Raw genomic sequence first — 15732 nt, 5'->3', positions numbered from 1 at the left:
TGACTTCAGACTCCTACTAAACCAGACAAAAAGCTAATCCTAAACACACAAAACTGTTACGTTATACAAATGCATTGTAAGTGTGTGATTTACTTAGCTTTTTTTTTGTACCAGTAATGATGTAAAATAAAAGAAATGCCACTTTTAGTTCAATCAGATTTTATTTTGGATGTTAATATTAACATTTTTAGGGAATGGAATCAAAGCCTGGCCATAAAAAAAATTAACAACTATGTATCAGCAAGCAAAGTCACGTCTTTTTTTTCTTATTCTTTACTTTCTTCTTGGAGAATATGGCATGCTTCATAGCTGATCTTTTACAGATCCCCATCTTTACCCTCTTTAGAGTTTTCTGCCTTTGCTTTTTGTCAGCTCTGTAAAGCAAAAAAGAAATATACAGATTAGAATAAAATGGAGAACATACTTCTACATTTGCTGGTATTTTAAATAATCTGTCCATGTAAGTGTATGAATTCAGAAATGTTGTCACAAAAAGTACAAGGAATGTTCCATCTCACAATGTTATGACATTTAGTCTTCCCAGAACTGTTTGTCCACTTTATTGCTATTAATTATTTTTCATTTATGCACTTATTCAGCATTTACCTTTAAATGGATATAGAAAACTTAAGAAATGCCACTGACCAAGTATAAAAAAGCACACACAGACTTCCGTGCTCAATATATAATGCATGAATATATAATAGAAAGGCTTAGAAGAAAGTACATAAAGTTTAAAAACATTATGAAGACTCCTTATATATGCAAATAATACAGGACCTAAATAAAACTAGCAAGTGGATTGTTTTCTGTCTCTTACAAAGGATGTATTTCATAACACAAAGCACTGAATAATTTTTAAAATATCTGTATGATTTATTCGTTATTAGAAGAAGAAACCTAAGTTATCTGCTGTAATAAATCAGCAAAAGAAATAACTGATGGCCTGTATTCCAGAACAATATATACTTGACAGAAGAAACAGATGAGGTTTCATGAATTTCTTTTAGTATCCCTTTTACTTTTCTAAGCAAAGAAAAGAAAACTTTAAGGGAGGAAATTTTTAAAAGATAAATGTAAAATGAAATATTGCTACATTTTAGCTCTAATACTCCATAACCAAAACTCAGATTAATGTCATAGCAAGACACAAAGCAATACGCTTGTAGTCCTCTACCATCCAGGCAGGCATCTGGTGAATCTCTTGATGCTGATCCAAGGGGTTAACTATCTGAATTTCACTATGCAACAGAGGCATATCTTTTGGGAGGGAAAATTTGCATTTCCACCATTACATCCATTCAAGTCCAGAATCACAAACAAACCCACACACTCTGGAGAAGAAGTGTGGGCCAACTATCCCGAACTGGAAAGGCTGAGCCAACTGCTGGATCATCTCTTAGTAAATCCCCTCTCTTCTTTTCAATTAGTTCCATCCGAAGACCATCACACACAATTTTTTTTGTCTTTTCACACATACAAGTATGTGCTTGTGTGTGTTACAGAAGCACAATCATGGCAGAGTAAGAGAGCTTAATATGCCCCTCTTTAATAAAGATCTTACATGGTGGAGATTTAGACCGTACTACAGAAAGCACCTGAGATACCAGATGTAAAAAAGAAAAAGATGCCACGATAAAGCAAGAGAGACATGAAGCAATAAAAATAGTGCAGTGACTGTTTTCACTGCTCTTTCATGAGGAATCCGAAGGGGATAAAAGTGTTTCATTACTTTAATTTTGAATCTTCTTGACAGAGCTAACCCATGCACCATTCACCAAGTTTGGGATCCATATAAATCAGTTTTGGAAGAAAAGCCACAGTTAAGGAATTGGGAGCCAGAATAAGTGACCCATCTGTTTTTTATGATAACCTCCTTCAGTATGTGTTCCCCAGCAATACAGCAGGTGGACAGATAGCGAAAGCTGACGACAGCACCCAAGGCCAAAAATTATCTCTTTTTAAATAATTTCCATGAAAAAAGATCTAATCTCCTCTGAATGCTATCTGTTATTATATTAATGCAATATCACACTTACTGGCAAGCTGTTCTGGCATGGGAGAGACTGGGACAGGTACTGCGTTTGTGACCTGCCTTGCCACAGACAAAACAGCCAGCATCAGTCTTCTCACAAGTGTGGTTTTGAAGAGCACAGCAGTTGCAATTGTTACAGTGAAACCAAGCTGCAAAATAAGTAACATGATTTATGATCTTGAAGAGGTTTAGAATGATTGTTCTGAAACTAAGCTTTAAATATAGGCTGTATTACCAGGTTTTTAATTTTGTTTTAGTTTTACAGAGACAGATGTGGTCAGTTTCTGGTCCCTTACCATATTTCATAATGCAGCCAGGTACTTCTTCATTACATACACTGAGTAACTATTTCAATATAACTGAATTATTTTGCCATTAGAACTATCATCCTGTATGTGATCTTAACATGAAAAATAGTCCAGATGTTAAAATGGACTTACAAATTGTGGTTTCTGTATCGGTAACAAAAATGAGTGCTTCAGCTATTTAAACAGCTACAAATACAACTGCATTTGTGTATGAACCATAACTTGATCATGCCCGCTCAAACATTTTAGTAATTGCCTATTTTTTTATAAAATTGTAATGAAAAAGTTTGCAAAATCAGGAAACACTTACATGACAAATCAAAATATTTAAGTTTTCCCATAACAAATTAACTGGGATTTAGTATGCCTTGACAAGAATTTAACACTTGTCCACACAATGCAAATATACCTAAGTTATCTAATGGCAACTCATGTGAAATTGAGATTTTTCCTTTACTCTATGTCTTCTGAATGATTACGTTTTATTTCTTTTACAGAGTATTTTCTCTTCTGGTTTGTCATCTCAGTTTCATTGGACTATAGCTTAAACAATAAGTGTACTTTTATTTAGAAAACTACTTTTCTGTACTTACAGGGTTTTACACATTTTTTGCAAAGAACACAATGTTTCCATCGTCTACCATCCTACAAAAGATGAATAAATGCATTGTTTGTTTGTTTGTTTTAAAAAAACACCGATTCTATCTTAAAACTGAACTACTGATATATGATCCCCATTATTAACAAAAACAGGTCCTCTGTAGGAAGGACTGTAACTTAAAAACAATAGCCCTGAGAATCTTTGACAATCGCAGCAAAATGGCTGCATTTTCAAATTAGCAAGTTCTACAACTTCCAAAACATAAGGAGAAATGTATGTGTCAACAGACCACTGATGAATAAGGTATGGTGCAAGTAGCAAGTAGTAAACTTTTCCTGTCCTCTTTCCAACACAAAGGAATTGGGGAAAGAGAAATTAATTCCCAGTGGGTTATGAATGATGTCCTGTGAAGTTAATAATAAGTCTATGAAACGGAACTGTTTCGGGTTTCCCAAGGAAATCAGTATCAGAATAGGTTTTTACCAGAGCAAATATTACAGAAGTTACTATTTGACTAGTGCTAAAACTGCCATCCAGAAAGAAGTGAAAATACTTACTTTTGACGTACATGAATTGCATATCTCACAGTGCTGGTTACCAGAACTAACATACCGCTGACATATAGCGCAAAACCTGGGAAAAAAAAATTATAAATGTACTGGTCCACTACTTGCTCACAAAGCAATATAAATTGATTTTATACAAGCTCAACAATAAATATAAGGATTGCAAAATCACTTTTCTAAATTAAAGATGATGTTTTTGATACATAAAATCACCACGTGGGCCCAGAGCCTCATAATCATTTAGACACAGTACATCTAAATAGTAAAATTCAAGTGCTTGAATTCAAATTAGCAACACTCCAGCAGTAAATCAAACCAAATCCATTCTTTTGTCCTTGATGCTTCTCTTAGTGTTCATTTTATTAACTACTGTCTCAACCAAGCTGATTATAAGGGAGAGCTGTAAATCTCTGTCTCTCGTAGGCGTACACAACATTTCCTATGGACTACTGAGGAATCTCATCATTCCACACTGGAAAACATAAACCTCTTTTTAGGTTTACACATTTATAGAACACGTGACCTTAGAATGAGACAGAGAAATGTGCTCTTCAGCCTGGCATCCAAAAGTTAGGCATGACAATCACAGAATCATAGAATCATAGAATCATAAAGGTTGGAAAAGACCTCTAAGATCATCGAGTCCAACCGTCAACCCAATACAACTAGGCCCACGAAACCATGTCCCTAAGCGCCTCATCTACACGTCTTTTAAATACTTCCAGGGATGGTGACTCAACCACTTCCCTGGGCAGCCTGTTCCAAGGCCTGACCACTCTTTCAGTAAAGAAATTTTTCCTAATGTCCAATCTAAACCTCCCTTGGCGCAACCTGAGGCCACTTGCTCTCGTCCTATCGCTAGTTACTTGGGAGAAGAGACCAACACCCACCTCGCTACAACCTCCTTTCAGGTAGTTGTAGAGCGCGATGAGGTCTCCCCTCAGCCTCCTCTTCTCCAGACTAAACAGTCCCAGTTCCCTCAGCCGCTCCTCATAAGACTTGTGCTCCAGGCCCTTCACCAGCTTCATTGCCCTTCTCTGGACACACTCCAGCACCTCAATGTCCTTCTTGTAGTGAGGGGCCCAAAACTGAACACAGTATTCGAGGTGCGGCCTCACCAGTGCCGAGTACAGGGGCACGATCACCTCCCTGCTCCTGCTGGCCACACTATTTCTGATACAGGCCAGGATGCCCTTGGCCTTCTTGGCCACCTGGGCACACTGCCGGCTCATGTTCAGCCGGCTGTCAACCAGCACCCCCAGGTCCTTTTCCTCTGGGCAGCTTTCCAGCCACTCTTCCCCAAGCCTGTAGCGTTGCCTGGGGTTGTGGTGGCCGAAATGCAGGACCTGGCACTTGGCCTTGTTGAACCTCATACAGTTGGCCTCAGCCCATCGATCCAGCCTGTCCAGGTCCCTCTGCAGAGCCTCCCTACCCTCCAGCAGATCAACACTCCCGCCCAACTTGGTGTCATCTGCAAACTTACTGAGGGAGTACTTGATCCCCTCATCCAGATCATTGATAAAGATATTGAACAGGACCAGCCCCAGTACTGAGCCCTGGGGAACACCGCTCGTGACCGGCCGCCAACTGGATTTAACTCCGTTCACCACAACTCTCTGGGCTCGGCCGTCCAGCCAGTTTTTTACCCAGCGAAGAGTGCACCTGTCTAGGCCATGAGCCGCCAGCTTCTCTAGGAGAATGCTGTGGGAGACAGTGTCAAAGGCTTTACTGAAGTCCAGGTAGACCACATCCACAGCCTTTCCCTCATCCACGAGGCGGGTCACCTGCTCATAGAAGGAGATCGGGTTGGTCAAGCAGGACCTGCCTTCCATGAGCCCGTGCTGGCTGGGCCTGATCCCCTGGTTGTCCTGCACATGGCTTGTGAGCGCCCTCAAAACGAACCGCTCCATGATCTTCCCCGGCACCGAGGTCAGGCTGAGCGGCCTGTAGTTCCCCGGATCCTCCTTCCAGCCCTTCTTGTAGATGGCCGGCACACTGGCTAGCCTCCAGTCGTCCGGGACCTCCCCAGTTAACCAGGACTGCTGGTAAATGATGGAGAGTGGCTTGGCAAGCTCCTCCGCCAGCTCCCTCAGTACCCTCTGGTGGATCCCATCCAGCCCCATAGACTTGTGAGCATCCAAGGTGGCGTAGCAGGTCGTTAACTGCTTCCTCTTGGATTATGGGGGGTTCATCCTGCTCGCTGTCCCTGCTTTCAAGCTCAAGGGGCTGAGTACCCTGAGGATAACTGGTCTGACTATTAAAGACTGAGGCAAAGAAAGCATTAAGTACAATACTGAATAGCACCATCCCAAAGTCCTTTATGCCCTAATTAAGAACACACACACTCTTTCAGTCACTTGAACGTTAACACATCTTACCTGTAACCCTCCTCTGCAGGAAGTACAATCATACTTGGAGTGAGGTTCGTGAAGATACGGACAGGGGACTGTCTACGACCTGTCTTGCCATGTTTATAAAGTGCATGATTATCATAGTCTACCTAGAAAAATAAAACCATAGAAAGAGAGTCTTAAACTGAATGCTAAGCACAGGCAGAACTATTTACATATTTATTATCTTTATATCTGCCTTATGAAATTTTCATTTTTATATAAAAGACTCCAACCCCGAATTAGATTACAAATTTTACAGCAAGTATTTTGTCTCATTTATTTTTAAATTTGTGCAACAATAATATCTAGCTAGACTCAGGAAACTAAGTTCCCAACACTACAATAATCCTATTTTACTTATCCCTTTTTGCTCTTTTGCATGGGATAACTGAGACAACATTGCAGTTGTTTGTTCTACAAAAGAGCAACCCATTAAAAAAATAGAACTATACTGTTTGGTCTGTCTGGCAGTACAAGGGTTGATGTGCATCTTAACCTATCTCAGAATAATTACGAAGTTGCAAATCCAACCAGCACTGCTTTTTCCAGCACTGCCTTCAAAAACTTGTCACAAAAATTCTCATCTCTGAACACTAGCAGGAATGTGGAGTCTAGCCTAGCACAAGTTTCCAATTTTCTTCCACAAATTTCCATTCTACCTCATTCAAGTATGTTGTCCGGAACACCCATGTCAAACTTTATGCAGAGTTATTATACAAGTTATACGAGAAAACTTCAGTATCATGAATACCTATGATAGATCTCTCAACAGTCACTGATGGATACAATATTGGAGAAGCCGATGCCAAATTATTGCTTTATCACTGAGAACTTCATTTATTACATAATTCCAAAAATTTCCATCGTTGTAATTGTACTCTGGTCCCAGCAGTTTTGGAGATGAAAGACCTTAATTTTTTTTTTTTTTTTGACCAGGGCTGGGCATTACCCACCAAGCTACTGACATTTCAACATCTGGGAAAAATGAAACACACTTCTTCAAGTTACCTCTCACCTCTGCAATATGAACCTGCCGAAATTAGTGCAAATTTTGTCACACTGAAAACCTTGCAGAAGTAAGTTAATGGACAGATGAGTTAAACGGATGTAATGAACTGTAGGAGCACGACAAAGTTATCAAAGGTATGACTAATACAAATACAGAATCTGGGCTTCACATGATGAGCACCACAGGGTTTGCACTGCCTCCAATGCAGTCAAAATTAAAGTTCAGAAGGTGGCCCATCTACAGACAAGTGCTACCATTACATCTGCTTTCGTTCATATTCCTGTTCACATTGCACATGACTGAAATTTAGCAGATTCACTGGGCTCAGTTATACCTGGTAATCCATCATACTGAAGCTTGGGAAAAATTCCAGAATACGAGACTCAAAGAAGTATGGAAATATCCAGAACATGGGCATCTCCTGGTTGTTATGACCTGGTAACGAAAAGACTTAGATGTACATTAAAGAAAAACAAGGTACATGAAGCATGAAAAATTTACAGTAAATACAAAAATGTGTATGTATGTCATGCTGGGCATAAGAACTAGTTCCTTTAGGTGACAGAAAGTTTTCGTATATTTTATATATGCGGAGCTGTAAGCTCCACTTAACTAACAACTCTTGTCACCTGCCTACATTGGTAAGAAATGGTACTGGTTTGATAGCTTATTCTTCTCTACCTTTAAAGTCCATTTTAATTGCAAAACAGATTTTTAAACAATCTGTAAAAATTTGTAAGAGAAACTTAGAGAACTGGGTATTATTAAACTGAAAGTATCAGGAGAGTATAGTAGATATGATAGTTCATCTTTAGAAATTATAACATGAGTGCGTTCACATTCACCTGAGTAGCAAGAATCACAGACTTTTAAATAGGTACTTTTTCTTAGAGTAATGTTACAGCTCAACCCATCTATCTGGTTCCAGTACACACCTTCTTTTTCTGTCTCCTTCCATATTGCCATCAGTTTTTTAAAACTAGAAGCCAATGCTTCCACTAAACCTCCAAATGGGGGATCAGTTACCATAATGACTCTTTCACCATTGTCTTGATACAAGAATTTCCTACAAGTTTCACGTGCAGCCTGTAAGAAACAGAGGTTAATGTCCAGAAATATAGATTCAAGAACTGTAAAAATATTGTATTTGGCAATAAAATGATTATTTTAAAAGTTTTAACTTTGAAGATGGAAGTTATTTCCTCTTAGAATCATAGAATCATAAAGGTTGGAAAAGACCTCTAAGATCATCGTGTCCAACCGTCAACCCAACACCACCATGCCCACTACACCATGTCCCTAAGCGCCTCATCTACACGTCTTTTAAATACTTCCAGGGATGGTGACTCAACCACTTCCCTGGGCAGCCTGTTCCAAGGCCTGACCACTCTTTCAGTAAAGAAATTTCTCCTAATGTCCAATCTAAACCTCCCTTGGCACAACTTGAGGCCACTTCCTCTCGTCCTATCGCTTGTTACTTGGGAGACGAGACCAACACCCACCTCGCTACAACCTCCTCTCAGGTAGTTGTAGAGCGCGATGAGGTCTCCCCTCAGCCTCCTCTTCTCCAGACTAAACAGTCCCAGTTCCCTCAGCCGATCCTCATAAGACTTGTGCTCCAGACCCTTCACCAGCTTCGTTGCCCTCCTCTGGACACGCTCCAGCACCTCCATGTCCTTCTTGTAGTGAGGGGCCCAAAACTGAACACAGTATTCGAGGTGTGGCCTCACCAGTGCCGAGTACAGGGGCACAATCACCTCCCTGCTCCTGCTGGCCACACTATTTCTGATACAGGCCAGGATGCCCTTGGCCTTCTTGGCCACCTGAGCACACTGCCGGCTCATGTTCAGCCGGCTGTCAACCAGCACCCCCAGGTCCTTTTCCTCTGGGCAGCTTCCAGCCACTCTTCCCCAAGCCTGTAGCGTTGCCTGGGGTTGTGGTGGCCGAAATGCAGGACCTGGCACTTGGCCTTGTTGAACCTCATACAATTGGCCTCAGCCCATCGATCCGGCCTGTCCAGGTCTCTCTGCAGAGCCTCCCTACCCTCCAGCAGATCAACACTCCCGCCCAGCTTGGTGTCATCTGCAAACTTACTGAGGGAGCACTCGATCCCCTCATCCAGATCATTGATAAAGATATTGAACAGGACCGGCCCCAGTACTGAGCCCTGGGGAACACCGCTCGTGACCGGCCGTCAACTGGATTTAACTCCGTTGACCACAACTCTCTGGGCTCGGCCGTCCAGCCAGTTTTTTACCCAGCGAAGAGTGCACCTGTCTAGGCCATGAGCCGCCAGCTTCTCTAGGAGAATGCTGTGGGAGACAGTGTCAAAGGCTTTACTGAAGTCCAGGTAGACCACATCCACAGCCTTTCCCTCATCCACGAGGCGGGTCACCTGCTCATAGAAGGAGATCGGGTTGGTCAAGCAGGACCTGCTTTCCATGAACCCGTGCTGGCTGGGCCTGATCCCCTGGTTGTCCTGGACATGGCTTGTGAGCACCCTCAAAACGAACCGCTCCATGATCTTCCCCGGCACCGAGGTCAGGCTGAGCGGCCTGTAGTTCCCCGGATCCTCCTTCCGGCCCTTCTTGTAGATGGCCGGCACACTGGCTAGCCTCCAGTCGTCCGGGACCTCCCCAGTTAACCAGGACTGCTGGTAAATGATGGACAGCGGCTCAGCAAGCTCCTCCACCAGCTCCCTCAGTACCCTCTGGTGGATCCCACCTGGCCCCATAGACTTGTGAGCGTCCAGGTGGCATAGCAGGTCATTAACGGCTTCCTCTTGGATTATGGGGTGTTCATCCTGCTCGCCGACCAGGCCAGGGGGCTGAGTGGCCTAAGGATAACTGCTCTGACTATCAAAAACTGAGGCAAAGAAGGCGTTAAGTACCTCAGCCTTATCCTCGTCCTTGGTGGCAACGTCCCGCCCCCCCCCCCTCCCCCCCCCCGCATCCAATAAAGGATGGAGATTCTCCTTGGCTCTCTTTTTGTCATTAATATACTTATAAAAACATTTTTTGTCGTCTCTCACGACAGTGGCCAGGTTGAGTTCTAGCTGGGCTTTTGCCTTTCTAACTTCCTCTCTGCAAATTCACCTCTTGTGGAGGTGAATTTCCTCTTGTGTAGCATTTAAAAAAAATCCCAACTAGATTTCAAGCACTGAAAACAAGTACCCTGTTCAGTTAGAGAGAACATATCAAGGGCAGACGCAATTCAAGCTTCCTATGATAGTCTTCTTCCCAAGGGTACTAAATTTAACTTAGAAAAAAAATGTTATTCATAGCAAGACAACAGCGTTCAGGCTCAGAATACATTTTGTTCATGCCCTTCAACTTTATTTTTATTTTGTAAAGCATTATCAAAGTAACGGGAAAGAAATTCAGTCCAGTGAAAACTGATTAAATCCATACTGGTTATAAAAATATATAGTGTCCAAATTTTAGCAGTCCAACCTGGACTCTATTATTAAAGGAAATGCAAAAAGTATGTGTTCATTGCCATATTGCAGTGTTCTCTCATCTATTACTTGGATTCCGTTGCATTCCAAAACCGGATTTTTAACACTAATATGCATTCAGAAGTGCTGCAATTCAGTCCTTGAATACATCGCAATACAATGCCACTACAGGTGTCACCTTTTCACACCTTCAAAAGAACACTACAGTATATACAATGCAGATGAACAGTCTTTTGTTTTAATTGAAATATACAAAACTTGCATATAGCAATGGATAAAAAAAATCAAAGGTAAGGCTTTCAGACCAGCCTCCCATTTCATTCCAGACAATTCTTTTTATTTTCAGGATCCCAATCAAAATTAGGCTTTAGAATGGAAAAAATCTGAAAATTATCTACATAGTGTGAAAGGTATTACAATAAACAAGTTTATGCAAATCAGTGGTGGCTTACTAATAATGGCAGGGGAAGAACAAAGAGTGAGTGAGTATACTATTGGGATAAATGTTTGAAATTAAGTTTGGAATTGAATTACAATGTGATTCTGTGTATAAAGCTACAATAAACATCCTACTGCAGCTGCAGGTTTCCTAATGAACTCAAAATTAAGCACTTAATGTGACATTTAAAAAGAAACAAGAAATTCAGCATTTTTTTTAACCATAACACTAATTCAACCTCATTTTATGACAACAAGGTTAACCTTTTGACCTTGCTTATTTGGAATAAACCAGGAAAACTTCCTCTTCCCTCCCACCTCAAGTACCAGTGAACAAGTCCCATGGCATCCATTGGGCTTGTAAAGGCTGGGAATAAAACAATTAATTCTGTTGTAGCAACACAAGAACAGGGCTAATGAATACTTATATAAGGCAACAATTCACACCAAATTGTCATTTTAATAAAAGCGGCAGTTAAGGTGTGTAAGTAACATTAGTTAGCATAAATTTAATAGGCAACTTTATCTTTGAATCAAGTGGGAGATCATTACCGAAGAGGCACTGTTAATCTTTGATTTCCACTACTGTTGACCATTTTTATCTCACAATAGTTGTTTTCTGCTAGACTGGCCATGACTTTCTTACAAAATTCTGCATCAACAACATGTACTTCTTTACAAAGCACTCAAGAAATAGTTGGCCTTACCTCTCCACCAAAAAAAAAATGATTAAACATGTTGTAGTGGCAGAATTCATCTTCTGTGTAAAACTGTGAATACCTGTAAAATAAGTTTTAAGTAGTAGAAAAATATGAACAACTTCTTGCCTGCCCTAAGGGGCGTTTACAGTGAAAACAAAGCCTTAAGAAAAACATCATCTTTGGGTTCTGATTACTGACAACATATACCAATACTGGGGATTATTAAATATAATTACTTTTCTCATAAACTGGATGTCATTTGTGTATGTGTGCAGGAACAGAGATGCAGAGACAGGAAAGGGAAAACAACCACCAATTTCTCTTTGCAGTAAGAACACAAATCTTTGTACATAGTCTTCAGACAGATAAATGTTTATCAAAACCTACCTGAAATCAATATCTAGCAGAAGGCTTCTAACCCTGAAATCATCTTCTTGTGATGCTTTTGACTGGATCATTTCATGAAGCCTGAAGTATAATTGGGGCAAAGAAATTTAACACATAATCATTGGCTTCAGAAATTATCTTGCAAGACAAGAATGCCTGGTACTTTACTAAACCTAAAACCAAACAGATAAAGAAAATGGAATAATCTGAATTTGGATGATTCCATTTGGCTAACATTCAAAGCTAGAAAAATATATTAGTCTTAAAGTCATCTTTGGTTGAAAAGTCACCATGAACTTTTCAACTCACCACCATGAACAAAAAAAAACCCAAACATAAGCAAAGAAACTCAACATCACTTCTGTAAGAAACACAGACAGATGTTTAAAGTGTATATGTGTGTGTGTTATTTGCAGTGCAGCTACAGCCTTCTCCTGTATCTTATGAGCTCAAAGCAAGACCCCACTAGATGCCTGGATAATCCCAACCCATTAAAGCATAGTGAACCTCTTATCATGGCAGAATCGTTGATTGTTTAACTATTAGTAAGCTGCACAGTTTTGAGACAGAAATATTATTTGAAAATGTAACAGGTCTCATTGATGTACCTGGGTGTTCCAACAGAAAGCACTCGTCTGAATCCTAAATCAAGAATAAGATCCAGTAGGAACTGGCAACTTCTGTCTGCAAATAAATACTGTGCATTTGTTTTTTTATTCTCCAGTGGATACAGAAGTTGACTGGGACTTTTTAACTGGGCAGCGGAGATATCACACAGGAACTGGTGATCCGAGTGTTTTTCCCATTCAGCTGGCAATAGCAATTGCTGGCATTCCTGGCAAAACCTCCTCTTTGATAATGGCAATAGAACAAAATTCTTGTACCTTTAAATACAAAAGACAATAGGGAACAGACTTTTTAAAAGCCTCTATAAAAGATATGAAGGGGAGCTATGAAGGGGGTTTCATATTTTGTAAGAGTTCAATTTAAACAGGCAATGCAGTTTAAGCTGCTCTTGCAAAACTCCACTACCTACATGTGAATGAAGCAGTATTTATGAAAAAACGCTCTAAGGACACTTTGAAAAAGCCTCCCCTGAAAGCAAGCATGTAATATGCTGGCCAAATATACTGACAGTCCCCATAAAATAACTGGATTAGAGAGTGAAGACTCTGTATCAACTACCAGCAAGCAGTCTTGTATGTTTACACACAAAACTTGGAGATTTATTTGTTACTGTATTACCTTTGCTTCTTTTCACAATGATAAGCCTGTTACTTTTGCACGCTAAAGTCACGAATAATTTTTTGAACTGAAACTGCTACTGACCTGTTGTTAGCACATTATGAGCACTAATGTAAGAAAAACTATACATACCAAAAAAAAAACCCAAACCCACCCCAACAAAAATGATACAGTTCCTGCGTTGAAAATACCATGCACTAATTGGATGTTTCATGCTATTTTCCCATTGCAGTCAGCCAGTTCTTATTTTTTCATATCTCTCTGGCACATTTTCGTATTTTAATGAATCCTGAAATATTATCTCTACATTCAAGAGTACCTCAACTTGCATTACTTGATATTTAGTCAAGAAAATATACGTAACAATACCTTTCTACATTCTGTCTGTGTGTAAAAGAAGGCTGATGATTTCTATTATATTCTTCCCGTGCTGCAAGCCTAGTTTCTGACACCTGTAAAATTTATGTATATAGAAAGTTACAAAACGAACAGGTATCGCTCTGTATTGTAGATTAAATCCCAATATTAAACAAAAAGGGTGCATCAAAGGTCTCATGCTTTAGCTACTCTGCATAGAAAAACTATCACATTCTTTGGATTGTTTTTTTCAGAACAAGAAGCATGACCACAGTACAGAGGCATGCTGCATAACAACATGAGTCTCTCACTGTGAATTTAAAATGCAAAAAATAAATAAATAGAAGCATTTCATTCTTCTACCACATGTAACACTCGGGGAAAATCTCAAAACACGATTATGATCAAGATAGAAAGAGGTATACTTTCCATTAATGCATGCCAGCAGTGTATTCCCTCTGAAGAACTATGAACTCATCCTGCACAACTGATGACAGTGAAAATGTTGCCCAAGTCTTTTGCGTGTGATTATTTTAAAAGCATGACAGCTCTTCTCTGAGTCTTCTACTTTGTTCCCACAAAACATACTTAAGGGCTTCACAGTTAACAGAGCTTCAAGACATTTGTGCAAAACTGGAACTGATTTGTTTGAAGGGGGAGACAGTAAAATTCAATAGAATAAAAGACGCCACGATATAAGTGACATTCAAAATGAAATTCACTAGGAATACCATTTAAATCTAGACAACTGAGTGATTAACCACTTCATTTTCTCTTTATACAACTTTTCAGTAGTAACCAGCACAGCAATGAAACACTTATGAACCTGATTACATCCCAGCCTGCCAACCTGCTGAGGACAATGGCACAACACAAGATACTAATTTAGAAAACAGAAAAAGTAACACAAAATGTAGTGGACAAAAAATGCAGCAAGCTCTCCGTGAAGACGTATCAATCCCAATTTTGTTACCTTACAATTATCTGACCAAAGTTCTTTAGACGAAAAGAAATTGCTGCAGATGTTCTGACACTACTGACCATCACACTGATCCCCACAATCTCACTGTTTTTTATATCCCATTGCTTGCCTGTATCCACCAGATTTTCTCTGCCTTAATCATGGAAGATGCGGACGTCTTGGGATCAGAACTATCCTATTTTGTTCAACATTGCATAATATCGGCAAACTTCATAACTTGAATTCCTAACTGTTTTGGCAATACAGTAACAAATGTCAGTTTTGCTCAAAATGTACACAGCCTTTCTTGACAGTTATGCTTGAAACATGTTCTCCTGACAGAAATAAGAGCTCCGCTAAACATAAACTGTTAGACAAAGTTTACAAAACAGCAATTACCAAAGATTTCCAGAACAAAATATACTTTTTTTTTCAACGTTCTGTTAAATGGAGAAAAAAATCCCCAATATTTACCAGTCTTAAGCAGTGCTCTCTTACCTTCTCATCTTCCCACTGGAAAAAGTTACAATCTTTTCTATCCCTACAAGCTGAACAAGCATAAAATCTTCTTCCTTCCTCTTTTCCTTGGCTAGTCTTTACAAACAGAAGAGCAGGACCTAAAGGACAAACGTAATTATACGATGTCACACGGGACACCAACAGATCTGTTTTAATGCCTCCACTGCAAGTGTCAAGCTTCCAGAATAAAGCATCAACCAAGGCTGCTGTAAAACACAACCCGTCGCAGGGGAGCCGAGAAAGCTGCTGGAGACGAGCCACACAGACCTCAGGGAGGTATCAAACCCCCCACCCGCCGGGAGCTGCGGCCACCTGAGTCAGGCCCGCCCAGAGCCCTCGGCCGGCCCCCCTCCTCCCCTCGGCGGGGCCCGTACCCCTATCCCGCCCGAGCGGCCTCCTCACTGCCCGGCTCACCGTGGGGGCAGCTGGGAGCGCTGGGCGCCAGGCCGAGCAGGGCCAGCCCGCCCGCCCCCGGCCACTCCGAACCGCACAAGCCCTCCGAGCCACCCGCGCCGCTGGCCGCCATGTTACCGCCTTCTTCCCGGCAGCCCTCGCCACCCGCAGGGCACCGCCGCCGGCGGCAGGGTAAGGCAGGAGCGGGGCAGCCGGCGCCGCGGCGCCCCCCAGCGGTGCGGCGGACCCGCCGCCAAGGGAGAGGAACGCTGCGGGTCAGAGGTACAGGTTTGTGCCGTGCCGCACCGCAACGTGGCCGAAACGCACCGAAGTTAGGGTCTACTTCGTGCGCAACAGATCAG

At 41.2% G+C, this 15732-nt stretch overlaps 1 protein-coding gene across 2 annotated transcripts; it reads right to left on the bottom strand.

Annotated features, from left to right (window-relative positions):
• Positions 1-142: 142 nt before the first annotated feature.
• Positions 143-15564, bottom strand: ZCCHC4 (zinc finger CCHC-type containing 4). Of its 2 annotated transcripts, none has more exons than XM_075148871.1 (13): positions 15392-15564; positions 14957-15075; positions 13510-13592; positions 12504-12779; positions 11896-11976; positions 11515-11587; positions 7848-7998; positions 7247-7347; positions 5889-6010; positions 3502-3577; positions 2937-2988; positions 2040-2184; positions 143-374 (listed from the first exon to the last, which is right to left on the bottom strand). In XM_075148871.1, the coding sequence occupies exons 1-13, from the start codon at positions 15501-15503 to the stop codon at positions 251-253; spliced, it is 1515 nt and encodes a 504-aa protein (XP_075004972.1). In that variant the 5' UTR covers positions 15504-15564; the 3' UTR covers positions 143-250. The 2 variants fall into 2 exon arrangements, with proteins under 2 accessions (XP_075004972.1, XP_075004973.1); XM_075148872.1 differs by having other exon boundaries at positions 7247-7349; positions 7853-7998.
• Positions 15565-15732: the final 168 nt, after the last annotated feature.

The sequence above is a fragment of the Calonectris borealis genome, chromosome 4 (genome assembly GCF_964195595.1).
Source record: "Calonectris borealis chromosome 4, bCalBor7.hap1.2, whole genome shotgun sequence".
In the NCBI taxonomy this organism is placed as follows: Eukaryota; Metazoa; Chordata; class Aves; order Procellariiformes; family Procellariidae; genus Calonectris; species Calonectris borealis.
Note: the sequence above shows the minus strand (reverse complement) of the source record. Positions and strands in the feature narration are given on the sequence as shown.